Genomic DNA, 26,629 nt, shown 5'->3' on the forward strand with positions numbered 1-26,629 from the left:
TTCAATCATAATTTGATTAGTATTTTCTCTGCTTATCTTGTGTGATGATATGAAATGCTGAAGTATGACAAAAAAAGGGAACAAATCTCCACTGGGGAAATACTTTTTAACAAAGCATAGATTAAAGGTTTCTAATCTAAGCTTTTACTACTTTACTTCAAGAAGCTGCTGGCATAATTTTGGTTCAAACTTTAGCCATTGCTTTTGGCAGAACCGATGAAGTTCATTTAATTGGTTGGTTTCCTATTATAACCATTTTTTAAGGTTTAGAAATGTTCAACTTTCCTGACTTCACAGCATTAGAAAAACTTAATGTTGACTTTACTTGCAACTATGACCTCTGTCTAAATGTTAGTCAGTGTGTAAGTATGCATTTGACTTGGATTTAAAAAAACAAAAAAACACAATATAGACTTATCCATCTAATGTTAGTACTGGGGAAAAAAATATTTATTGTATGATTTTATGTAAAAACAAAACAAAAAAATATATATTTCAAACATCTTTAAAGCCCAGATATTAATATACTCATTGATATGAACATGTACATATCTGCAACTGAGTCAATATCACTAAATTATTTACATTAATAAAATTTTGTTCATAGATCTTCAGGTCTTTGAATGCCATTTATCTGTTATCCGTTTGGCCGTTTCCTGTCAGCTTCATTAACATTGTCTGGCCATTTCTAAAATGGTGATAATGTTGAAGATAAAACAGCATATTTAAGTGTTTTGTGAGCCAAAGACATCACTGACTCATTTCCACTAATGAGACACTAAAGCAGGAACAAAAATATGCCACCTCATGTTTTAATTATAAATTTATTACATAATATAACAAACATATATCTCTGAGGTGGAGATATCCAGGGCAACGTCTCAGATCTTGCCTCAGTCTTTACCATCGCCCTTGATTTTTTCACATGGAGAAGACTTGGTAGCCTCTGGTTAGCTTGGGCTGTTAGCATAGGCTCTTATGTATCAGATAGTCATGTCCAGAGGAAGAGAAGTTGTAGATGAGTTGCCTGGTGATTAGAAGCCGAGAAGGGGATGTTCTCAAGTGAGACAAGGCTGAGGCGTTGCAGTGATACATCCACCGTTCTAAACTTCACAGTGCAAACAAGGAGAAAACCAACAATGAAAGAAATAAAACCTCTGATGATAAGATCACTGGTTCCAGTGTGTCGACGGGTACCAGGGAGTTTTTTTTTTGTTTTTTTTTAAAGAAAAGACACATTGCTTCTCCTCAACTGTGTAGATTGTGCTTTGTTGATTAGGAAATATAGAGCCTACCTCTGTTAGCAGAACTTATTTGACCTAGTGATGTGTCAGTCTGTTACTTGCTGCTTATCTAAATCTCTTTATTTGTAGTAAACTTCCACGACAACCCAACTCAACCATTGCTCTAATCAAGCCAGCCTGTGTCTGAGATCAGACTATTTTCTGGGAACAATAACTGTTGTCATTCCAATCATGTAACTGTGTTGCTATGTCGCATAATTTAAAGACAAATGTCAAAGCAAGTAGAAATACACAGGCTGTATATATGTTTATACATACGTAAATCTATATGGAGACATCTTTATAGCCTGTGTCTTTATGAAGTAAGAAATAAAAGTGCATCTCAGTAAATTATTTTATTGAAAAGTTTGTTTTAAAAAGTTAGATGAAAAACTAAAACCCATTTATGTCGATTCATTACACACAGAGGGACATAATTCAAGTTTTTGTCTCTTGCAATTTTGCTGATAATTCCTTACACCTAATAAACAAAATGTCACTTGAGAGCTATTAAAATAGATGCAACAGCTTGAGGTGAAGGCTGATTTAGAGACACATGTAATATAGATGTTGATTGTTAAGGTTTTATCAAGTCTGACGCTAGCGCATCCTTCTACCATGATATTAGTAACATTACATACTTCTGTCTGCTGACAAGCTTTATGGAGATGTTGATTTAATTCTCCAACAGGACATGGCTTCTATCCAAATCCTAATCCATAAGTACCAGCACTTGGTTTAATGACCATGATATCACTGTACTCGACCTAAATAACATGATCTATGAAGTTTCATCATGAGGAAGATGAGATCCAACAACAGGCTGAAGCCCTCTATTAACACAAACTACAGTCGGATTACCTCCATGCCACACAGCACTGATGCAGTGCTTCATGCAAAATCCAAAGTAAGCCCCAACCAGATTTTGAATGCATATTTTGTGCACCAATCTGACATTTCTGCCTAAAAATACCTTCCTTGTTTTGATTTTATATAACATCTTTACTTTCAAAAAAACTAAATTGGGAATTTTCTTTTATCTATGAGCCGCAATCGTAAAATGTAACCGAACTAAACATTTGAATTATGTCAACTTGTGTGTAATAAGGCTAAATAGAACACGAGTATCACTTTTTCAAAGGAATAACAGAAATGAATAAACCTTTCAATGATCTTATTTGAGATGCACATGTACTTCCACCTGCAGGAAAATACCAAAGGATCAAAAAAAATGTCAGTTCTCAAGATTACCAGGAGATGGCACCATATTGTCATAATACATAACAGCTTAAGAGTGCTGTAACTAAAATAGTCCTAAAGCAAAAGACAAATATACAGTTAAGTTACTTTTTGGCACATTTTTTTTTGTGTTGTTTGTTCCTCACTGGTTCATCGCATATAGCATATTCAAAACTCAGAATCTGAAAGTCTGAAAAAGGAAAAAGGAGAGCTGCCAGACAGAGTGCAGCGGAGTGGAAATGCCATTTGGGAAAGGCTGTACAGAATTAGTGACACTGCATAAGAAGCACCTACGCAGTTCCAAGGTGAGATCTTCTAGTCTTGACTCAGGAGTAGAAAATTTGACAGTGTTTTGCTTATCTCTCTCTCTCTCTGTCTGTCTGTCTCTCCCTCTTGGGCAGAACAGTCCACTTTTTGAAGACATAACTCTGAACAAAAACACAATACACAACGATGAGCTTCAGTGTTGAAGATGAATGCATGTGCATTTTTCTGTGTGTGTGTGGGTGTGTAGGGGTGTGTTTGTGTCTGTGTTGTTATGTAGCACAGCCACAGCCGGCAATCTCTGATGGTACAGTAAGGCTATAGTGGACTAACGCCAAAGATGTAAACCCCAACAATTAACCGCACTCTCACGGTCGCATGCATTCTCTGCATCTCACTCCCAAACAAATTACACAGACGTGAAAAAAACAAAAAACAAGCATTTGCACACATGCGCACTCATTCACACGCGCACGGTGAAGAGGAACAAGCACACAGAGAGATTCAGGGAATCCAGATGCACTCATGCGCTTGGACGATGGGTGGCTTTTATGTTAGCACCTTGTCACCTTGTTTTGTGCAAATCATCCCCTAGTTCATAGTTCAGAGTTCAAAAGTTCAAGAGTTCATAGAAAGAATAAAATCTGCTCACCCTTTCCACAGGTGGTTAACTATGCATATATGCCAAACATTCATATATAGATCTATATACTTTTCAAAAAATTTATAGGAAATCTATTATATATACATTGCTTGTGATTTTAAAAAAGCAAATATTTGTAGTTTGTTCTTTTTTTTTTTTTTTTACAAGTGTAAGTATGTTCAGAACGGGCAGGAGATTTAGTTTTTCTTCCCCACCACTCTAAAATTCAAATGAGTAAAATATGATGTTCCACACGCTACAAAATCTACCCACAGTGGCCGAAGGTAACAAATCAGCAACAGAAGAAGAAAGAAAGGAGAACTTAACACTGCAGATAAAAGGAAAATAAAGAGTGAGGTCACAGTGAGGCAGTGAGTGCTATTCCTACAGCTCCTATATAATGATTTTGTTCACCGCCTGCTTTTCAGAAAGGACAGGAGGGTGGGGGGAAGAAAGATGCACACACGTTTTTGCCAAGGGAAAGTGCCTTGGCTGAATGAATGCTTCTGATGAGCAGAGGTTTTTAGTGGTAACAGACATTTCCTGGCATTCTGTCAGAAAAGAAGACAGTTAGAATGCCAAAATGCTTGATTTTTTTTCCCTTTGTAGCATGAATAAAACTCACTGGTTTTCACTGCCAGCTGAAGCTGCTCATGAGTACAATTGCAGATTTGTATTGTTAAAAGAAAATTCAGCTTTTTTTCTCTCTGTTTTACAACCTGGGTTTATTTTTAATAGTTCTGGCTGATAATATTTCACTCGGTAAGAGTGGTATACCTAAAAAGAAAGCAGCTGCACATTCAGGTTGTCAAATACTGAATTTTCTTTTAAGACCTTTTACTGTCTTTCCCATCCCCACTGCTGAAGAAACTATACACCTGTTTGATAAAGATTTATGTTGTTAGGAGGTCGTGTGTGTGTGAAAAGATTTCACTGGATATAAATCTTCATAATCTTAAAAGAACTGTGGCAGCTGTGTTGGGTTTTGAGGACTGAAAAACCTCTGACTTTTCCACCTGCAAGGGACTTTTCTGTTAACTTTTCAAAGTTAAAACTTGGAGATTTCAACTTCTGAGAATCAAACTGAATCAATTTTTTGTATGGTTATCTTACCAATAGAATTTTATTCTAGCCCATGCCTTTGTTGAATATTGTGTTTTGCTTTGTAAATCAATTATTTCAATTGGAGAAAATTAGTTTGAAGTTGAGTTTTTTTTTCCTTTTATTTGGCTCATTAGTCCCCTCTGACAAAAATCTGAGACTGAAGCAGTGGGGATGGGTTTCAGCTGGGGTCTTAGCCTCACATTACGGGATGCCCTTTAGAGTGACGGAAGACCATAAACAAAATAAAAACGTACAACAACATAATGCAACTCGTCATGCTATGCCTCAACAAAGGTGATCACACAGAAATTTCTGTATGTATGATAAAAAAATTAATTTTTCTGTATTTATATCTTGTTTTCTTTCAAATATATATATATTTATATGTATATATATAACTGGTAGAAATGAGTAAACTATTGGTGGATTAGATTTAAAGACCTCTTTCTGTCTTCTATACTAAAACCAAAAACAGCTGCGAATTCATTTAATACATCTTTTCTTTGCAATATTGTCTTTTCATCTGAAAGCTATACTTAGATACATATATATTATATTATGCCATATAATAGTAATATATATAATATTCCCTTTGGAAAATCAGAAAATTAATTATGAAAAAAGCCACGAGTGTTGGTTAAACATTCTCCAAATATTATAGATTGCACAGTCTTGGTACCAAGGCAGAGGGGGGTTTTCCTCCTGCGGAGCTCCACCTCTGGGCTTAAAAGTCTTCAGTTTAAAAACGATAGCAGGTACTCAGAAGACACACCTTTTCAGAGCTGCTATTTCCATAGCACTGTGTTCGTCAGAGTTGATTTCAGTAGAAATATTTTTGAAAGGCAACTGAGTTTTCTGTTTGGAACGAGAATCCTTCCTCCTCCTCTCTTACTCAAACTGCCGAAGGCCTTCAGAGGCCTAATACGAGAGGGGAGAGAGGTAGAGAGGGTGCAGTGAGAAAGTGTGGGTGTCATTAAGGAAACAACGTAACTTTTCAGAAACCAAATGATCTAATTGGAGCTCCTGTGATTCTTCTTAGCAAACAAAACAAAACAAAAAAAAAAAGATCAGATATCCTTTTTGGGATGTCTAGTCTGATTAGCTCTAGGCAAGAAGGTGGAGCCATAAAGTGAGTAGGGGGTAAGAAAAAAAAATGGATGAATGTACATTGTATGAGTATTGCCTCTGCCTCTTTAGTGCATTGCCAGGTGTGGGGTATTAATGCAGAACAGAAAGTGTCACTAGGAACCACAGGTGAACATTTTAATACTGAACATAAAAGCAGCTGGAGTAAAAGAGGAGCGTGTTCAGTGGATCCCTTATTTTCATCTAATTCAGACTCTGTGTCTTTCTTTCCTGTTGCTCTTTTTCAGGGCAAGGGTCAGCTCTCCAGCAGCAGTTTCAGTGCTCGCTCAATGTTCATACGGTGTCCGACCCGTGTCACTCCCAGCTCTGCAAAGTCATCCTTGGTTAGAGCCGGGAGGTGAGAGCCTTCGATCTCGTGTTCCTGAAACCCTGCTCTGTGCTCTCCCAAGTTGATGCTCTCAAGCCAGTCTCCAACATCGTACTTGTTCCACAGGTGGAGGGGTTTTTGGTGAAAGGGTCGAAGGGCTAAAAGTGGTGAGCCTAATCCAGGGGAATGGGAAGGTGATGGAGAGCGAGAGCGAGAACGTGCGCTGGAGCTCCTCATCACAAAGCGCACCTCTTTAGGCTCCTGGGGTAAGCTGAGGCTAGAGGACTTGAGGATGGTTTGCGGCGGTGTAGTTGGTGAGGTTGGCAGGCCGAAGCCTGAGAATCGTCCAAGGGGGTCACCCCGATCAGGTGAGCCTGAGCCGGGGCTGGGCGCGCGTCTGGTGACGGGGTAGCGGCTGCCGGGGCGGATGGTGTATGTGGTTCCATAGCTTCTCTGGGAAAGGGTGTGGAGCTCGCCTAGGCTGCTAAAAAGTCTGGTGGAGACACAGAGTTTTAAAATCGTCAATAACAAACAGTAAAAGATAACATTGAAGAAAGAGACCAAGGTTTTTGGTTTACAGTGCCTGTCAAAAGTATTCATTCCCCACTTTTACATATTTGTTACATTAATAACTACAAAGTTCAGCATATTTCATTGGAATTTTATGTCACAGAGTTGTGCTGCACAATATATCACAAACTTATTTTATTGAAATATCACTGTACACAGTTTGCATATAATGGAGAACTGCCTGGACCACAATAAGGGTACCATGTATTCAGGCACTCTGGGGTCCAGATCTGCTATGAACCCAAAGCACAAAGACATTAACACTTTTTATTTAGTTTTCTTTTTTGCTAGCCATTTTATTCATTCACAACATTCACCATTATTAATGCATGTCATATGTTTTTTTGTTTTTTTTGTAATATTGTGCAAGTCTATGACAGGCTAACACAAAGTAACACATATGTAAGAAGTGTAGGGAAAAAGAAAACATAATTTTATTTTTTAACAAATAAAAATGTGAAGTGTGGTATGCATCTATATTGGGTCCTCTTTAATCTAGTACCCCTACGAAACTGTGGTGCAATCAATGCTCTCAGAAGTTGCCTAATTAGCAAAGTTTGGCTATAGGTTATTAATTTTAGCATAAACAAAGCTGTTCCGTGAATGCCGACTGAGAGCTATAATATCAAACAAATGCAGGCAGGTTTACAAGAAAAATCTGAAAAGCACTAACCTAACATTGTTTAACAACAATGTTTGCATTGTTGTTAAACAACAAATTATAATGTGTAAAGACTTCTATGTATTTAAAATGTTCAAACCTGTCTTCTCATTTTATTAAAAGATAAGGCTTATTTATGCTGAACCTGAAGCTCAGACCTGATAAGATGACCATCCAACCCAGTCTTACCATGTGGAGCCTTTCGAAGGAGTTTAAAAAAACATCTTATGCTTCTTCAGCAGACACATTATCTGGAGCCCAACAAGAAGTACTCAACAAAGATACCTCAACACTGTTTAAAGAACAATAAAACCAAAGACTGAGATTTATCTACGACTAGTCTAATGGAGGGAAAGATGATTAGAAAGAGGGATGGAAAAGAGTGCAAAGCTAAAACTAAGAAAGATTGTCTTGGTGGAAGCAGGCAGAAGCAAGAAGGATATATCTAAATATCATTCATGCATTTTATCCAGACTTTATCCCTCTACTCTATTTGTTTGGAGCTTTACTATGAGTGACTTTCGAACGACAAAAATGTAATGGAGCAAAGGATGCTCAGGCTGGAAAAAAAATGATCAGATTACAGGGAGCCAACGGGCTGGGATGAGCTTCATGCGCACTTACACAGTTGTCCTGCCCTCCTGGGCGCACAGTCAGTTCTAGACCAATCAGATCAGAGCAGCAGGGCGGGGCATGCAAGGTGAGCAGAGAGAGAGCAATGGGAGAGAATGTTAGCATCACTCCATGAGACGCAGCCTGCTAACCAGACCCAATATATGCTTTAGCCAACTCTGCTGCCTTCAAGGTCCTGTGTGTGTGTGGGTATGTTCTGATTTTGGATTTAGATGGATTTGCAAATGTGAGTGTGCTTGATTACAGCAGCAGAGTAAGTTTCAGCACAACAAAGTCTGACCAGTGGGCCATATGAGAGAGAAATGAGCACACTGTTCACATGTAAAACACTGTACAAAAAAACAAAAAACGAAACAGGCAAACAAACTAAAAAACAAACACAAATGAATAAATAAACTGAAGGCACATGTGGACTGGAAACAGTCACGGACTTTGTGACTGTTTCCACATAAAATGGAAACTAAAATTCAACATTTGTATATGGTGCTCTGTGGGGATGTGTGCTCATTATTATGTTATGTTGAAGAAATAAAATTATTTTCAGCTTAAACATGATTATGTGAAACCTACAAGGTGAACCAGTAAGACAGTCAGGGACCATGGCTATTCTCAACACAAACACTGAAAAACAAAACAAAGCTATGTAGTATACACAAACAGCTCAAAAAAGAAAACCAAACACCACAAATGAAACAAAATTAGAACAAATTTCTATCATATACAGGGTTTGGGAAACAGTAAAGACAGAATGGAGCATTGTGGTGTGTGGAGGGTGTGAGATGGAGTAGCATTACAATTAGAAGTGCTGGGAGGCCAATGATACATGAGAAGTCCTCTAGCAGGTGAAAAGGATTAAATGTAAATGCAGAGTGACAGAGAAAGAGGGATAATGGTGTGTATGATCATTTTTTATCACAGCCAAAGGCAATTAACTGTCAGAATGGAAATGGTGGGAGGGTGAGAGGAATCTGAACTGGATGTTGCATGAAGTGCTGTGTTTGAAGTCGTGGCCTTTTTCACAATCCACAAAATTCAAGAACTCATTTTTATACTTTTAAACTATTCCCTACTCAATATTTTTACTAGCCAGAACATTATGCAAGTCACTTTGACCATCAATACAATCTGCTAGTTAGGAACCTTGGTTAACAACAATAACAAAATTCTGACCCCTTAAAAAAACAAAACATAACATCCAGAGTATCTAAGTAGACTGACAAAATGAACCCAGTTCTAAGGACCCCCATCTCAAAGCCTAAAGGATGCAAAAAAAAAACAGTGCCGTGATACCAGTGCAATGGCTGACATCACCATAACCACAGGTGTCAATATCCCTTCCAATAACAGCTACCGGTGCCTCTCAATTAGTTAGAATATCATCAAAAAGTTAATTCTGTTCAGTAATCCACATTGGAAAGTGAAATGCCTCCGTTATATCGATTTACTACCCACCGTGATATATTTCAAATACTTATGTCTTTTTATTTTGATGGCAATGGCTTACAGCTAATGAACTCAAGTTCAGTTCCTCAGAAAATTTGAATATCGCATTAAACCAATAATAAGGATTTTAGTACAGAAATGTACTAAAATACTGAGTAGTATTTCTGTGTACTCTACAGTGTATGCATTTAGTGCTTGGCCAGACCTGAATACTGCATCTATGCAATGTACCATGGAGGCAAATAACTTGTGGTACTGCTGAGGCGTTAGGAAGTCCCAAGTTGTGTGTTGTGTTGAACATTGTTGCATCTAGTGTCTCTCATCTTTCTCTCAACAATCCTTGATAGATTCACCATGTGGTTTAGGTCAGGTAAGTCTGCTGGTTAATCAAGCTCAGTGATGCCACAGTCACTGAAGAAGGTATTAGCCAATTAGCCAACTTTATCATCTCTATAAAACTTGTCAGAAGATAACCTAATATTATTAGTAAAGCACTTGGTAAAACACAATAGGTCAACACCAATAGATGACATAGCTCAACAGACTGCAGAATGTTTATACAAGAGCTCAAGGAATTGAGTTGATGATGCATTTCTCCATTCTTCTTTGCCTCCAGACTTTAGGACCTGGATTTCCAAATAAAATGCAAACTTTGCCTTAATTGGAAAAGAAGACCTTCGATGACAGTCTAGCAACAGTCAAGTTCTGTTTCATGTTAAAGACACTTCTGCATGTATCACAGCTGCAGTCCATGTCTTGAGGACTTCTTTATGTGGTGGCATTTAAATCACCAGTAACAGTCCATGCCAATTTTTTAATGGGTTTGCTTTACAGTCTTCTCAAGGCTGCAACTATCCCTATTGTTAGTGCACATTTTCTAAAACATGCATTCCTTCCACATAACATAACTTTACATTATTAAGCTTGAGAGTTAAGGTCTTGAATAACAATCCTTTTATGGTCTACACTCTTTGTGGAGGGTATCAACGACAATTGAACAATGGTCAAGTCAGCAGTCCTACCAAGAATTTTGCTGGATAAAATAAAAGTAGGTAAATGTAAAATAGTTGTTTCACTTGGTGTAACTTAAAAATTATAAAAATAAATTGAACAAGTATACAATATAATGAATCTGAATAATATATGAGTTTAATTTTTTTAATTGAATTACTGAAATTAACTTTTTTTATGACATTCTACTTCATTGAAATGGAAATGTACTTTGATAGCACAGTACATTACGAAGCAGTGGATTTTTAGGTTATGATTAATCAGTGTACAGTAGGGATCCATCCATCCATCCTACTCGCTTAACCGTGCAGGCATGTGGAGGGTTGTCTATCTACAGTGGTCATTGGACAAGGCAAGACAACTTTATTTATATAGCTTTATTTATATAGCACCTTTCAGGACAAGAGGTGGGATAACTCTGAAACCAAACTATTTCTGTAGACACGTAACTAAAACTCTAAGAAACAAGCTAAAAATATATATTTCCACATGCACAACATTACATAGAAATTTAAGTATGACATCAACACTAAACTGTATAATCAGTGTGAAAGAGCCACACTAATTATACAGTTTTAGCTATATAAATTTTTAAAAACGTACCCCAAAGTGAAAGGTATATTCTTGATTATGAACTTAGTTTGTATTTGCTACTAATGTGAACATTAAAATTTCTTGTGACATTTTTAAATTGTTCCTTGAAACAATCTGAGTTTTCAACAAGATGGGGAAAAAATATATATATTCACATAATGCAATTTTTTCCAGCAAAAGCAAACCTCTCATAGAGGAAAAATAGATATCCCACCATTTATTTGACAGTTATGTAAAATGACCTTTGGCAATGTTAGGATTTTGCCTTTTGCTTGGGTGAGTAACAGGGGTAGGTAACTCCATAGATAAGAAAAGAACATAACTAACACACCATTATATTTAAGTCCTGTTCAAATACTTCTTAAAAATGCATCCCCAAATCTTTGAAGTCATCACTTTACGTATCATGAAGGTGGTAATGATAAGGGGAAAAACTGTATTTTCAGTTTTTGTCAAGTTTTGTATTGTGATGTCTGCAAAGGGCAGTGGATAGAGGGATGTATTGTGTAACATTTGAACAAAGACTTAGGTAAAAGCAGGAAGGGTAGATACTAGCGGGTCATAGGTTAGAAATAAAACATAGCAGTGTGTAAGTAAGAACATGCCTTGAATCATGTTACATTGTTTGCACTAGTAGTTATTTTACTTTACATACACATTCGTATGTGAGTAATCTATACCCACAGAAAATTTTTACGACACTAGCTTATTGACTACTACAAAATTTTATAAAAAGGTCAAAGATTATAACTGTGACAACTACAGCATTTGACAAATTACTGCTTTTAAACTACTTATTTCTAAAACAAAAAATTCATAACAATCATAACACCTGTGTTGTAAAACTTTTATGCAAACAAGGTAACAATGTTTTAAGGGAAACAGATAAAGAAAGTTGCTAAAAGGTTTTCTAGATGTTATTGTGCTTAGTTTATAGGGTAATTGTGTAAGGTATATTAAAAAAAAATTTGGTTTACCCTAGAGTCTATAACTTTAAGGTCTAGTTTCCTCGGTGTCCCCACATCTGCAGAAATATAGAGGATTTACATTGCACTTTTAGGTATGTAGTAGAAAAAACACCCACAGAAAACAAACTAAACCATCACTGTGTCTCAGATGTCACAGATAACCTTCTAGCAGCTTTGTGAAACTTATGTTCTGTGCCACTGTATGAAGCTAAAACCAACTATATGGCATAAAGACAGGAATTTGCTTGAGACTTCTAATCTAGAAATGCACAGAGAAATCCGTTGATGACCAAAGTTATACGGTTTTCAGCTCGATTGGCTTTGAACATTAACTGGTCTATACAAAATCTAAAATCAAATCTATTTTCTATTAGTGAAAGAGCCACACTAAGAACTACTGTGTTGCACTGACAACATTACTTTTTGGTTTAGACGCTATTATTGAGTATTGGTTGGTATCTATCAGTGAGATATATAGTAAGACTTTAGACTATATTTATATTCATATTTATATTCATATTTTATACTGTATTTTATTTTATTCTGGAGTAACCTCACAACACTGGAACCTCAAAACACTGTCCTGAGCCGTATGCAACGAAATTTCATTCTGTATATACCCTGTGCATGCAAAATGACAATAAAGTCAGTCTAAGTCTAAGTCTATATTGCTCAAAGTATTCAGTCATCTGCCTGCAAAAACTCAAGTTCATGAATGAAATGTCACTCCTAATTCTCTAGAAAAGGTTTTTACAAGATTAAGTTGTATTTAAGACAATTTTTGACAATTCTACCAGAAGTGCACTTGTGAGGTAAAACATTGACGTTGGCCAAGATGTAGCGTCACTTCTTGTTCATCCCAAAGGTTTTCTATGGGATAGAAGTCAAGAGTGCATAGCCAGTGAAATATTTTACCCAAATTTGCCAGCCACTTTATGAACCATGCTTTGAATACTAGTGCACAGTGATGTTGGAATAGGAAGGGACCATCTCAAAAATGTTCCCATAGTATTAGGAGCATGAAACTGTCACACAATGCTTTGATATACTTAATTATTAATAGCTAATTTCTCTTTAACTAAATGGTAGAGATTAACCTCTAAAAATATACTCCCACACCATATTTTCCTCTGCACCAAACTTTGCATTTGACACATCAAGTCCTGATCCAATGCTTTCTAATTGAACTTGGTGATGTAATGCTCAGTGGCAGTAGCTTGGATGCTAACCATGATAATTATTCAAATAAGGTGCAATAGAAACAGGTCAACAATATTTTTTGTTGTAAAATAAATAAACAATTCCACAATGACTGTTCTCTCATCCTTATAATAAACTTGTATCTGCTCCCAGTATAAAAAATGATTGGCTGCTTACACAAAAAAGGCTAGGAAAATATTTTGAATGTGGTTCTTTTATCCTCTAAGTTTCAGTTCTTACAGAGAAACAAAAATCTGCTAAAAATGTATCAGGAGGTCAAAGCTTCACAAAACTGGAGGTTGTAAATTCTCCATTAAATTTTTAACACAAGATCTCTACATACCACTAATTTTCACAACAATGAATGAGACATCTAATCTTTATAACCATCAACAATAGACTGCTAATAGATTTACATGAGGTGAGTGCAGCAAGCCCAAACATACAGCAGAAATTGACGCTAGAAAGTCATGTATTAAAGGAGTAACAAAAGTGCTGACAAATGATTAAACACTTATATAATGGTGGTTAAATGCTATCAATCTCCTTTGATATGCATTTTTTCCTGTTGGAACTAGGCACTCTGCACTGATAAGTACAACATGAATAAACTTTAACAGTATCATTTTGCTGCAATTCTCTAATGTCTTTAGTCACTCAGTGCTAAAGACATTCTTGATATTCTCTTACCTTGCACCTGCCACAGGTGACTTTCTCCCAGGGTCAAGAGAGGCTCCCAGCGGCTCCTCACCCAGTGACCTAGTGTCTTTACTTAACTGCTGTAGACGTGAACTGAGCTCTCCCATAACTGATGGTTTTGCGCTCTCATCTGCACCTAGCCCGAGTCCTAGCCCACCAAGATTACCCAAACTCCCAATCCCTAGCCCTACCCCTGGTCCTCGAGGTTCTACCAGATCCCCCCACAACTTGGACCTCCGTTGGAAGAGATAGCGTGGCTTGGTTGGAGCTAGACCAGTAACTGAGGCGGAACCACCTGCAGGAAGCCCAGCTCCACCAGCTGCTGCAGCAGCCAGTGCAGCAGCCTGTTGCTGGGACAGCAGCTCACTATCAGAGCTCTGCTTCAGCAAAGGGTCCCTGAAGGTGACGGGGCCTTTACTGCCTCCTATCTGGGATTTGAGTCGAGGCTTCGGAGGCACTGGCGGCTTGTCAAGAACAAAAGTCTGCCCGTCAGCATAGGAGGTGTGCGTGGTGTGCGTGTCAGCAGGCTCGCCACTTTCTGAGGACAATGTAGACATGCTGGAAACTGTAGAGACGGTGCTGGTGGTCTCAAGATGGTGGTCTCTCTCTCTGTCACTGGAGCTGCGCGTGTCAGCCTCCTCCACACCTGAGTCAGCTGCAGAACCAGCCTCGCCCACTGGTGGGGGCTCCAGAGGGTCAGAAGTTTTCCCTGAGACAGCTGCTGTACTGGGTGGTTGTGGGGGCTGAGGAGGCTGAGGCTGGGTGGTTGTCACAGTTGGAGTTGTTGGGGTTAAGGGAGTTTGGGGTGTTGGTGTGGCTGGTGTAGCAGGAGAAAGAGCAGCTTTAGCAGATGACACTGGTATCCCCTGTGCCTGGGCCAGCAACCCATTTGCAAACTCATCTGGTGGAGGAACCACCCCAATCTTACGTAGCTCCTCTCTTGTTTCCTCATCGCTGGAAGATAACATAGCCGGTGGTAAGGTGACCGTGTAGGCATCCGCATCCTCTTCTGAGCTTCCCTGAGCCAGGGTCTTCTCTTGGGCAGGACTGGCAGGACGCTGAGTTTGAGGCTGAACCTGGAGTTGAGTTTGGGGCTGGAGAGCTGTGGGAATGGGGGATTTAGCCCGTGGACTCTGTGATTTGCTGGGCTCTATGGTTGCAGGCACAGGTTTCTGTTCAATCCCTGACCCCATCCCAGCAGCCTGACCATTGCTGGTCGCGTGAACCATGATCAGCCCAGCTGTCTTCTGCTGTGATGTATCCATAATGCTGATCAACATGCTTTTTTTATCCTCTAGTCTCTTTTCCTCCTTTCTCTCCTCAATTCTAGCTTCCATCTCTTGACGGAATGAAATAGGGGATGATGATGTAGTCCACTGTGGTTTGATGGCTTGAGGAGCCAAAATATTAGCTGGGGAGGATGATGTACCATACCCTGCTGCCTTGGCGCTTTTAGGTGAAAAAGGAGGAGATGCAGTTACTCCATCCCCGTGTGGAGACTCTTTGGTCTGAGTGTCAGAGAACATTACAACCTGGCCTACTCGCTCTTGTTTAGTCCGAGGCTCTGGGCTGCCAGTTGGGGACTGACTCTGAGAGGTCAGAGCTCTCTCCCTTGCGGCCAGCGCAAGAGCTAGTGGTGAATTTGGGTCCAGAGGCTTTCCTGTGAGTGGATGGATAAAGGTGGTCCCACTAGGTGAGGGGCTCAGAGCCAAGGCAGGGGGGGGAAGCTGTCCAAGCTCTCGAGTTAACAGCCGTTCATCGATGGAGTGAGACTGAGTCAAAGAGGGGGAGTCAGGGCTTGTTGTAGGTGACCCTTCCATGGTCCCAACAGAAAGGAAGACAGTGGATTTCCTCCGCTCTTCAAGGCGACGTTCACGATCTTTTACTGCTCCAGCAATAGCAGCAGCAAATGGACCTTTACCCTGAAACATCATCTCTCCTTGGGCTCGCAATCGCTCTCGTTCAGCCATAAGCTGCTGCTGGTAGTAGTCGACACGGCTGGTGTGCGTGTGCCCATGTGGGTGTCGTCCTGAGGGTGAGCTCTCTCGTGAGTGGGCAGCAGCTAAGGCTAGGCTAGCCTTTTCTTGTGCATCTTCTACCTATCATTAGCAAAATGAAAAGGAAGATTTCATCTCAGAAATCCTTTGGCATTTTTTAAGAATAAATCTGAAATTGTTATTAAGATACAACCTACCTGTAGCTGTTTCACCAAAGGACTTTTCTTTCTTTGGGGCTTTGTGGGTGTGAATAGTCCAATGCTGAACTGACCCACATTTGCGTAAGGGTTGTCAATTACCCTTCCCTTTCTTTTGATTCGCTCTGGTGGAGTAGCAGCAGAGGGACGGGGAATTTCTGTAGGTTCTACAGGTAGGTGGGAGGAGTCCTGTAGGATGATCATTGAGCGAGCTTTCTTCTGTCTCTCGATGTGTGTGGCTTGCCGCTGAGCGGCTTCGTAAGGCAGGTCCAAGGAGGATGGCTTGAAGCTGGAACGGCCTCCAGGCTCATGGCCTTGGCTTTGGGTCCGAGATGGGGGAGGAGGAGGGCAAAAAGCTGGAGGAGGACCCGTGTCTAAGTAGTAAGGAGGTGGAGGAGGTGCCGTCTGAGGAGGTGGAGGGATAGGATGGGGTTGTGAGTGGTCTCGGAGGCTGTCTGTCATAGAAGAACTACGTGGAAATCTGTGCTCGCCTGCAAGTGCAGACAGTCTATCCTCTTCGGTGGCACCTGTTGACGGAGGGAAAGGGACAGGTTATTTAATTATGTGGCACAGGTTACTATCAAAGAATCATTTATTTAAAATATACCAGGTTCACACTTAGTTAATGACAAAAAATAGCTTTCAACTGGAAACCAGCTCAATTTATGATTTCTTAACAAAACATCTTATGATAAATCTTCTACAAAATATGAAATATTGTTAAAGTTGTTTCGAGAGCCAACAATTCCATCTGTATTTATTACAAAACCAAAACATCTGCACATACTAAACCTTATATTTGCTGGGGTTTCTCTTGTTCATTTTCTACAGAACACTGTGCTAAAACTGCTCTATAGTCACCTACTATTTGGATGGTAACTATGTATGAGAGCCAGCACACCAAAAATTGTGAGCAATATTAGATAATGTGAGGATTTTTGCACTAGGCTCTGTTTCATATGAATTTGTTCACATCTCCTTTACAAACGGCAACATTTATACATTTTTACATTTATTAATATTTACTGGTCTTTGTTCTGGGAAATTTTGACAATTTTCATTATTATATTGTGTTGAGTAAAAGCATGCTTTCAATTTTCACATTTTTTACTGCACTTGCTTGGACATCTTGCAGCCCCTTCTGGACTAAATACTGTTTTGAAATCAAAATTAGCTTAAATTTTTATGGTATTACCATATTCTTAATTTCTTATCAAAACCAGAAGCCTTAACGTGTTTGATGTTACTTTATTTAAAATGGTGATTTTTCATAAAACACATACAAACAAAATAAAACGTCTTTCTAATTTAATTAAGTAAACCATAAATGAATGTTTTACCAAAAGACTTGGTCCTGGACATGCCTTTAGGGAATGGTATGTGACCCCTCTCGATACCTGGGTGCAGACCTCCATGTAGCGTCATCCCTTGTCTCTCAAACAGTGACTGCAGCACAAAATTCAGAACTTAATGTGTAATCAAAGCCACCTTAAAGAAACTTCAGTAAGATCTCTATAACTTATCGCAGAAATAGCCAGTAACTGTGTGGAGCAAAATTCTTCAGCTGTGGTGCTTAAGAGTCATTACCAGTTATCTCAAACTCCTGATGTCAGTCTTGTGCCAAGACAAAATCTAGTTAAAATGTTTAGGGGGCAAACACTTTTCCCCACAGCGGCAGATTACATTGGTAAGTTTTTGTCCTTAATAAATGAAATCATCATTTAAAAACTGATTTTTGTATTTACTCGTTTCATTCTTATCCAATATCAAAATTTATTTTCTAATCTGAATCATTAAAGCGTGACAAAAAAAAGAAGAAAAAAACAGAAGAACTTTGTAGGGGACCAAACACCAAAAACAGCGTATTTCAGATAGAATTGGTATGTAGAGCAGCATGGCACATAGAGGTGTCTGGAAGTGTGCTGTGTGTAGGTTCACTCACACTGATCTCTGCTGGTGTTATTCTCCTGCTGGTAGGCCGCTGTTTGACAGTGGCTGCTCTGTAATCTGCCTCCGGGGGCTGAGAATGCAACATAGATTCCTGCGATGCCAACATCTCATCTAGTCTTTCTGTTAAAAAGGAAATGAGCCAGAACTAAATGCTAAGATGTAAGACCATGGAAATGTTCTATTATAATCTCTGATATGGATGTCAATGAAAGAGAAAGAAAAGACAAAATCCAAAACATAACTCTACGGTACAGTGTGAAATCTTGATTTGTGTTTTGGGTGAAAAATGATTTGTAAATGTTTGCTAGTTCTCTTCTCTGGAACCAAGAGGTGAAAAAACAAAGTGGAGAACTAAGGACAGCCAAAGAAAGTGAGTGCGGTTCATCTGTTCTGTTGTCCGAATCAGTGAAAGTCTTGCATAAATTCTTCCTCTCTTATACCGCTCCTCACAACTGAAAATAAAAGCAGCAAGCAGGGAAAGCCTACTGCAATGCACATGCACAACAGCAATAGAAAACTTCAGGGCACAACTGGTATATATTTTACTGTCTGGTGCACCCTTTCCTAATGCTGCCCTGGGCAACTGCTCAAACGGCTCAGATCAAAAACTGCCTCTGGTCCAAATCCGCACTGCTCTAATGACACAGCAGTGATAAGTCATGATTATGACGCTCAGAGAAGTGTCAAACTCACCTCCTCGTCTTCTCCGAGCAGAAGCTTGGTGGGAAAAAGATAGCGTCAGCAGAGGAGGGAAAATGACAAGAACAAGGCGACACAAGTGACTATTCTAAAAGTTAGGAGACACGCCATATTTTAATGACAGAGTCAAGTAGGAAATATGAAACAAAAGGAGGAAGAGAGTGTTGAGTTTGTTCGCCAGTTTTTAGGCACTCACCCAGTTCCTCCAGCTCAGCTGTCATGGACTTGGAGCGAAGCGTCAGGGTGGTGCTGGGAGCTCTCTTGGGTGGAGGGGGAGCTGTGGAGACAAGGCATGGAGTTGAGGATGATGTTGCTGTGGATGAAAATCCTTTGGCTTTGCGACTCAGTGCCCTCTTGGCGTCCCCCAGTCGGACGGCCCATCTGGTTTTCACTGCTTTGATTTGCGTGTAATCAAGGGAACTGGAGGTCTCGCACTTGTTCACGCTGCGGCTGAAGCTCAACTTCTTCATGTTTCTCTTCTTGTCTGATGGCTTATTAATTTGTCTTTCTTTGCAACTTTCAGGTTTGTAATCTTTGTGCTGCCAGAATGTCCCTCTGTTGAGGAGCCCATTGGCAGTAAATGAACAAGTCACTCTTCTCTGTAGCATCCCGAGCTGTTTGAATCCTTCCATTAAACACAGAACAACATAATTTGTCTGCTACAATAGTAGGCATAAGTGCAATGTGTGCATAAAGGAGAGGGAGCAACCCATCCATCTTCCCTTTAATATACTGCCCGCCTTGAATTTAGCAGATGTGCAATTGATAGAAACACATTAACACTTCAGTTTACACTCACATGCCTGAACTCGCACAAAGAAAACTCCTTGAGGGAAGACATAACGACACGAGGGCCGACAGACAAAGAGATGACAGCAAATTTAACGGCTAAGGAAAATGATGCGCTGCAGCCTTTACATTACAAGAGCCCTTGGGAACCTTCCAAGCTCACTACACACACAAACACACAAGGCAACTGGGCTGTTAATTCCCAGGCAAGGCAGTAAATCATATCTGCCAAACAATGGATTCAAAAACCAAACCGCAAAGTTATAGGCTTCAAAATAAATGCAATTAAATATTGTGCATAACTAAACTGGAAAGAGAGCAGACAATCTAGCAGTAACAGCAAAATATCATGCAGTAAGACAGTATCGGTAAAGCCACAGCCCATTAGCAGTTTTTAGAGGATAATGTCTAAAAAATCCCAAATTTCTTGTCAATCACTCAATCAGCTCACTCTAAGACCAACCAGCTAACACTGAAAGCAGCCCTCTAGAGCCATAACTCCCTAGATCACACACAAGCCCCGATGCAGCAGCTGCACGTCTACTGTACATACGCCATCCCGGGTACTGTCCAAATATCTTCATTTCCTCAGCAGCCTGCACACTCTGCTACAGAAGCAGGGAGCAGAGCAGATAGAGGAGGATGGAAAAAGAGAGGCTCAGATGGAGAGAGAGTGTTGCAGTTGCTGTAATATAATGCTTAATTCAAACATGCATTGTAGTCACCATAGCAACGGTGGCAGTAGTGAGGCCACGCATGGTGCAGAGAAATTTGTATTTGTATTTGTGCTAGGGTGAAGCGCAATAAGGAGAGTTTGTCCAACTGGAGTCGATGAGTGGCGGCAGAAGGTGTTCAGCGCGGCTTAGGGAGCCGAAAAGAACAGAAGAAAGGTGAAGTAAACTAAGGACAAGACTTTTGTTTTTTATCTAATGTGAAACAATCCATTTGGTTGATCATAAGACATATTTTTCAACACTTTAATCTTTTTGTTTAAAGGGCAAACGTATCTATTGAAGCCTGTAGAAGTTGAAACTGTGAAATATAAATAAATCTTGATATTTTGTTTTTCCACACAAATAAGTAATTTCAAAAGCAAGAAGGTTTTAACAACAAAATGCTGTCAGCCACAGCTCTCTTAAAAACAGAATTTGAATGCAGTATGCCCTGTTGTATTTTGGAGACGGACTGTTTTCTTTATCCAAAAAGATCTTTATAGCAAAAAAAAATCTTGAACAGATGTTTAACTGCTATAAACCAGAACACAATTTAAAAGGAAAAATTGTAAAAAAAAGAAAAAAGAGAAAATATATGTTTGCCCATCAAACATAAAGGCCCACATTTGACCACTCTCATTCAAAATTGTGGAGTTCATTTAAATAGATTTTAAGAAGTAGCTTTTTTTTTTTTTTACCTTAGGTGTCAGTTTAATTTTCCCATTCCTATACTGTGCTGTGCCTCCACTGTAACCATCTAAACAATGTTTGACAGAAGAATTCGGACATAATACTTTGTCATTATTCCGCCCACTTTTTGCGAATCCCCCGTTATTGTGGTAGTAAAACAACCCACAGTAAAATGAAAACGCCTCCATGCTTCGCAGCTGGTACTGCATCCTCAGGTTTTACAGCCTCAGTCCAACTCCTACAACATCAGTTAGTTCAAACCTCAGGTCCAACAGACCACGATCCCAAATACACACAGAAAGAGAATATACAAATCACTCTAAAATTATGATGTAGAAAATTACAGTTAAATTACAGTGATTTAAACTGCAGAAAACGGATACTGCTGTATGCAAAATTACTTACTTCAATTTAGATTATGTGCATTAATCTTCACAATACCAACAGAATGTGTCAGCAATTAAATCAACACAAAAAAAGTCACCGCAGTGAACAAATCTCTAGTCTAATTCCATTTTAGCATCACTGCATGTGAGAGGCTATACTTGCACTCCAGAAATTTGTTGTACCTTGAACACAACAGGCCCAACACAAGGACCGATATCCATGCTCATTCCTACAGGTAATTTGTAATTGCCTTTTAAGATAACACTGAACTATCAAAGGGAAAGCTCATAGTATGAAGCAGAAAAGGCTTTAACCCTTTGGAGTCTTGGGTCTAAATGGCCGTTTTGGTCTAATTTTGAATTTACCCTTATATTTTCACCATAAAAACTATTTACCTTACCTTGTTTGGTATCATTATTTTCAGAACATCCTAAACTTTGTGATTTTACAGTGTTTGTTTCATTTTGACAAAATTTATTATCACATTGGAGCAAAAAACACACACAGAAACATGACGTCATGCCCGCCACAGTGCGGGCGTCGACCTCAAAAGTTAATGAGCCTTTACAACTGGCTTAAGTGTGAGAAAGACAAAGAAAGATGTGAACTGAGACCACAAATCAGTAATACAATTTAGCAAAAAGGGCACTCAGCTGTCTTAGAGTAAACCCATTTATTTCTGGTTCTAAATTTCAACAATCACTACTAGTCTAGCATGTATTACAATGTACATAATTGTAAAGGTTGGAGATCACTGTGCCAGGATTGTGTGGGCGCAAAGTAATGGCAAACTCTGGTTGACATGGAAACTACATAAATTTACAATGTGGAAATATTCCTGACAACATAGAAACACCAATATGTGTATAAAAGCCAATTGGGCATTTCCATTACAACACGTAATGCACTGAGCTTCAGTTGTGTTTAAAAAAGTGAGGAAAGAACAAAATCCCTATGATGGCTTTATTTTCATTCACAACACTGTATTGAGAACACAGTGCACTCAATGTGAAATCATAACATGAAAAAATTTATTAAATTCATTATTGTTCAACAGAATGTGGAGAAAACAAGAAATCTTTGGGTGTTAAGAAGTTGTAGTCTGTTCGAAAAATGAACATATCTTTCAGTGTTTAAGTTTATGTTAATCTTTATAACCACTGTTTCAGAAAACGTCATGTTTTCTTTTTGCATACCGCCGAACATTTCTGGCACTCGTGTACAAATGGCCACTCTCCACACCACTTATGATGGTTCTAGAACAAAAATGGAAATTCTTTCTGATGTGTTTGGGGTCAGGGCTATTTCCTTTCACCATGCTTGACTTCAACTCTTCAAAGTAAATTGAGGTATTTTAACTTTTGTATGATTCCTATGTGTTAAACAGCGTGAGCATGAGAATCATCCTTGAACAGCACAGTACCTAAGTCATAATGCTTCACAGTGCACTGTGACTTGTGCTTAAGGGTTGTCTGACAATCTGTTTGTAGCTCTTAGACACAAATAGAACTGTCCCGTTTCCACCAGTCCAAAACTTTTTCTCTATCTTTTTGTCAGTCCTTGTGTCCTTTAGTAAGTTACAATCTCTTTAGCACATCTCACTTTGTTATGAAGAACCATCCACTCTTTTCCAAGGGCCTTATCACATCATATATACCACAGACCTGACTTGTAACCATTAGCTTGGAAACTTAAACAATGTGAACATATGAAGTAATTTTTTTACACGTAAGTTGTAATATTTCCTTAAATGACATTATTACTTCTAAATAGCCTTACCTTTCTTTCGAACAATTTCTTCCGACTCTGGCTTGCGTGTTACAGAAACAACTTTCATTAGGAGTCTGCTCCCCCCTTGCCGGATTAAAGACACCACCTGCTTGTGGCCCACCTTCACTACATTCACCCCGTTCACCTGGAAAAAATGTAAGACGACAGAAACTGGGTCAATGCTGATAAAATTCTGATCAAATTCTGGTCACCCCACATGAAAAATTTGCAAGTTTATCATATTATTTATTTGTTAAATAAATAATAAAACTACATTATTGTTTATGATATCAATTACTTATCCCACAAAGATTATTACAATGTTACATCTAAATTAATAAAAAAAAATTCTCTACAGAATACACATGTACTAAATGCAGCAAAGTTCAGAAATTGGTTTACTCCTGTGTTTCAGAAATTACCTCAATTTTCAATGTTTTGAATGAAGACACACACACACACACACACCCACACACACACACACACACTTTTTCTTAACTACCTCAATGAGAAAGTCCCCCGTCCTGAGACCAGCCCTCCAGGCCACCCCCTCCACGTCCACTGACTCCAAGTACTGCAGGGCAGGGAATGCTGGGGTGGGAGTGAACTCTTCAATGGGAGTCTCGGCTATAAAGATAAAACAAAATAGATTTAAACATACATTGAGAATTACAATGTCTGTCTGGAAAATATGGTAGTTAAAACCATACACTTCAGTACCAAAAACAACATTCAGGAAAAGGCCGGCTGGATTTTAATTGTTCCATCGTTTTCTTGTTTTGGGAAACCAAATACTGCTCTACAAAGAACCAAACGGTTTTAATTACATTATCTGGTTAAGATGTTATTGTTATTGAGAGTAATACAAATGCACAATGTACAGAGGAGTCCAAAAATAGCAATATGGTTTAAATTTTAGCCTTAGAATCACGTCCAGCACATCAATTTCTCAAGCCATTAGTGCTGGATGAATCTTTTATATTTCTCCTTAGTGACAGCAACTGTTTAAGAGGTGGACAGTTTATTTATTGCTTAAATCCCTCCCTCTATTCTATGATTCAATTGAAGGCAACATCCGTCCAGCCCAGTCTGTGTCTGGACAGGGGTGTGAAAAACCTGAGGACAAATTTGGCCTGACACTTTTATTTTCAGCAGTCTAACAGTCTCATTCTGTCCTGGGACACAGTAAAGGACCAGTCACTGACCTGATGTTACTCCCTACATTCTTCAAAAAGCTACTTTGAAATCAGACACTATAAAAATGATTAGACTCTGTGAGGAAATATTCTAGAGATATTTTTAAGTGTTCATTAACTTAACAGAATTTTGCTTGAAGAAAAAAAAGTCACAACCAGAGATTTTATATGTGACTTTTGTCTTTACGGTAATCTGTATTCAAACATTTTTAGAGCTTATTATGGGTAACTCGATAGAAACACAGTGAAAGTATTATTTACAGATATCTCTGTGTAATGCAACCCAAATTATTTGCACTTATTTACAGATGTTTTTCTTAAATATTGGAAAGAAAATAAAGCTTGGGCAGCTGAAAACGTGAGTGCAATGCCACTTGACACACAAGTGGCAAAACAGCCAATCCAGGAGCACCATTCATTGTCTTTGGCACTGATTGCTCAAACCCCTAAGAGTGAGATAAGGAAGCCTGTTAGCTTCTGTAGTCGTGCTAAGACAGTTTCCATTGTGCATATTAATGGATATTAAGGTATATTTTGTGTTTGTACTATCAATATAGACCGTTACAAGCCTTTTTTAGACGTGGCCTCAAGTATTCACAGATATTGGTAAGTTGTGAGCCTCTGTGGACATTAAAGTTAACAAGTCTCCACTGATTGACATATATTTACTAACTAAACTACACAATACGTCATGCACAATAAAGGTGATTGGAGGAACCTAAAGCCTTCATGTGATTTTACTGTAGTGGAGCTCTTACCAGCTGCTGTAACATTTTTCTTTCCTGCCTTGTATGCTGGCAAATTAAAAGAAAGTGTCATGCGGGTCTGAAGAAGAGAAAATGAAAGAAATTTTGTGGAACATCAAGTACCTTCATGCCTTTAAAATGTCTGTCATATTTGATGCAGCCCTTTTCTGAAAAGTGCATTTGGATTAGAATCAAGGTGAAGTATCCACAATGTTCTGCTGAATCAGGATAACCTGTTCCTGAGACATCGCTGTCTCGTTTACGTGACCCAAACCTACTGTGTTTACATTCTACATTTTCAGTAATGAAACCAGAGAATTGTAGTTACAACATTAGTACTTTTAGTGAATATGCCTGTTTTGCATACTGAGTCCAACTTATACTCGCTTCAATCCCTGAACAAACATGCAGCTCTGCCTGAAAATCCCAATCTATATGCAGACGATCTATAACAATTTTTTGAGTGCAGCATAACAAATTCTGTTTAATCTCAACGCAAGTGTGAGTAAATTACTGACACATGAGAGCTCTCAAAGGACTACTAAGTGAACCACGGTGTGTGTGTCTGAGGGTGCTGGAGAGTAAAAGAACGAGTAAAAAAGAGAGTGGGGCGAGCAAAGATTCATGGTAGAGAGTGACAGAGCAGTAAAGCACACTCAGACTCCCGGCAAGCTGCCGAAGAGAGGCTGCCATGGTAACCACCACGAGCGGGGAGCTGGCACGTGTGTGCTCGTAAAAACGAATTACGGAGTATGAGTCAAAAGGTGGATTTGGTTAAAAAGCGGAAGGGCTGACAGAATTTAGAGATAATCAACAGGAAGGATGAAAGAAGGATGCATCGGAAGAAAAAGAAAAGGAAGAGCAAAAATGAAAGGAATACTAGAGATGATGTTTCTCTACTAAAGCCTAACATGTGCGATGAACAGATGGGACAGCGAGCAGACAGCTCGGCCGAGGATGACGCTACCAGAAGGTCTACATGCTCTTTCTCTCTCTCTTACTCACACAACACACACACGCACGCACACGCGGCTGAGTGCATCTGAGTAAATAAGCTGATTGTTCACCAAAGCCGCTTGTGTTGTTGACTAAAACAGTCACAATACTGACTGAGATGAACTCGATGACTCAGATCATCTAACTCCTTATGAGAACAGATCAATGTTACGCATTGAAAAGCACAAGCGCTGTGGACGGGGAGGTTCCAGTGTCAGCGAGCTTTATAACTCACCTTTGGCTCCACGTAGGACAAAACCAAACCCCTCATTTTCTTTCTTCTGTAAAACAGCATTCTTCTCTTCCACGATGTAGTCACTGTCGAGAAAATATAGGTAGAGCAGGGGTGAGTTTAACACCATTGTTGCACACACAAACAAGGAGGGTAAAGGGTAGTGGAGTGAAGAGGGTCGACTGGTTGGGGGCTGAGTCGTTGGAGGAGGTGGAGAGGCACACACAACCCACACACACACCGGGGTGAACACACACACACACGCTTGTACTGTCGTTCCCAATAAGGTTAAAAGCAAAGCAAAAGATCACAGCTCAGGATTCCCAGGAGTTGTTCAAGTATTTTGAGATGGGCACAAGGAACAGGTTTGAGTGTGAGAGGAAATAAGTAGGTAAAAGGGTCCCCCATGACTGAAGTATCTCTCGGATAAACTCTAAGACCTCCAGATGATCCCCCACTGGAGACTTACGCTGAGGAGTGTTTAGGGATTTTGTAAGAGAAA

General features: G+C 39.2%; 1 protein-coding gene across 7 annotated transcripts in view; it reads right to left on the reverse strand.

Annotated features, from left to right (window-relative positions):
- Nucleotides 1-805: 805 nt before the first annotated feature.
- The window catches only part of shank3 (SH3 and multiple ankyrin repeat domains 3), a 153,172-nt gene continuing 127,348 nt past the window's right edge, over nt 806-26,629 (reverse strand). For 3 of the 7 annotated variants that reach the window (XM_023349086.1, XM_023349083.1, XM_023349109.1), the window contains 10 exons: nt 26,131-26,213; nt 23,460-23,584; nt 22,967-23,102; nt 18,805-18,885; nt 18,603-18,626; nt 17,902-18,029; nt 17,300-17,405; nt 15,960-16,486; nt 13,757-15,864; nt 806-6,479 (listed from right to left, as the gene is read on the reverse strand). In XM_023349086.1, coding sequence (XP_023204854.1) covers nt 5,915-6,479; nt 13,757-15,864; nt 15,960-16,486; nt 17,300-17,405; nt 17,902-18,029; nt 18,603-18,626; nt 18,805-18,885; nt 22,967-23,102; nt 23,460-23,584; nt 26,131-26,213 — 3,883 coding nt within the window. In that variant the 3' untranslated portion in view covers nt 806-5,914. Of the gene's footprint in view, nt 6,480-7,841; nt 7,877-11,875; nt 11,923-13,756; nt 15,865-15,959; nt 16,487-17,299; nt 17,406-17,901; nt 18,030-18,602; nt 18,627-18,804; nt 18,886-22,966; nt 23,103-23,459; nt 23,585-26,130; nt 26,214-26,629 lie in introns of all 7 variants that reach the window. The other 4 variants (XR_002754147.1, XM_023349094.1, XM_023349103.1 and 1 more) reach the window with 4 other exon arrangements.

Source organism: Xiphophorus maculatus, chromosome 2 (genome assembly GCF_002775205.1).
Source record: "Xiphophorus maculatus strain JP 163 A chromosome 2, X_maculatus-5.0-male, whole genome shotgun sequence".
Lineage (NCBI taxonomy): Eukaryota > Metazoa > Chordata > Actinopteri > Cyprinodontiformes > Poeciliidae > Xiphophorus > Xiphophorus maculatus.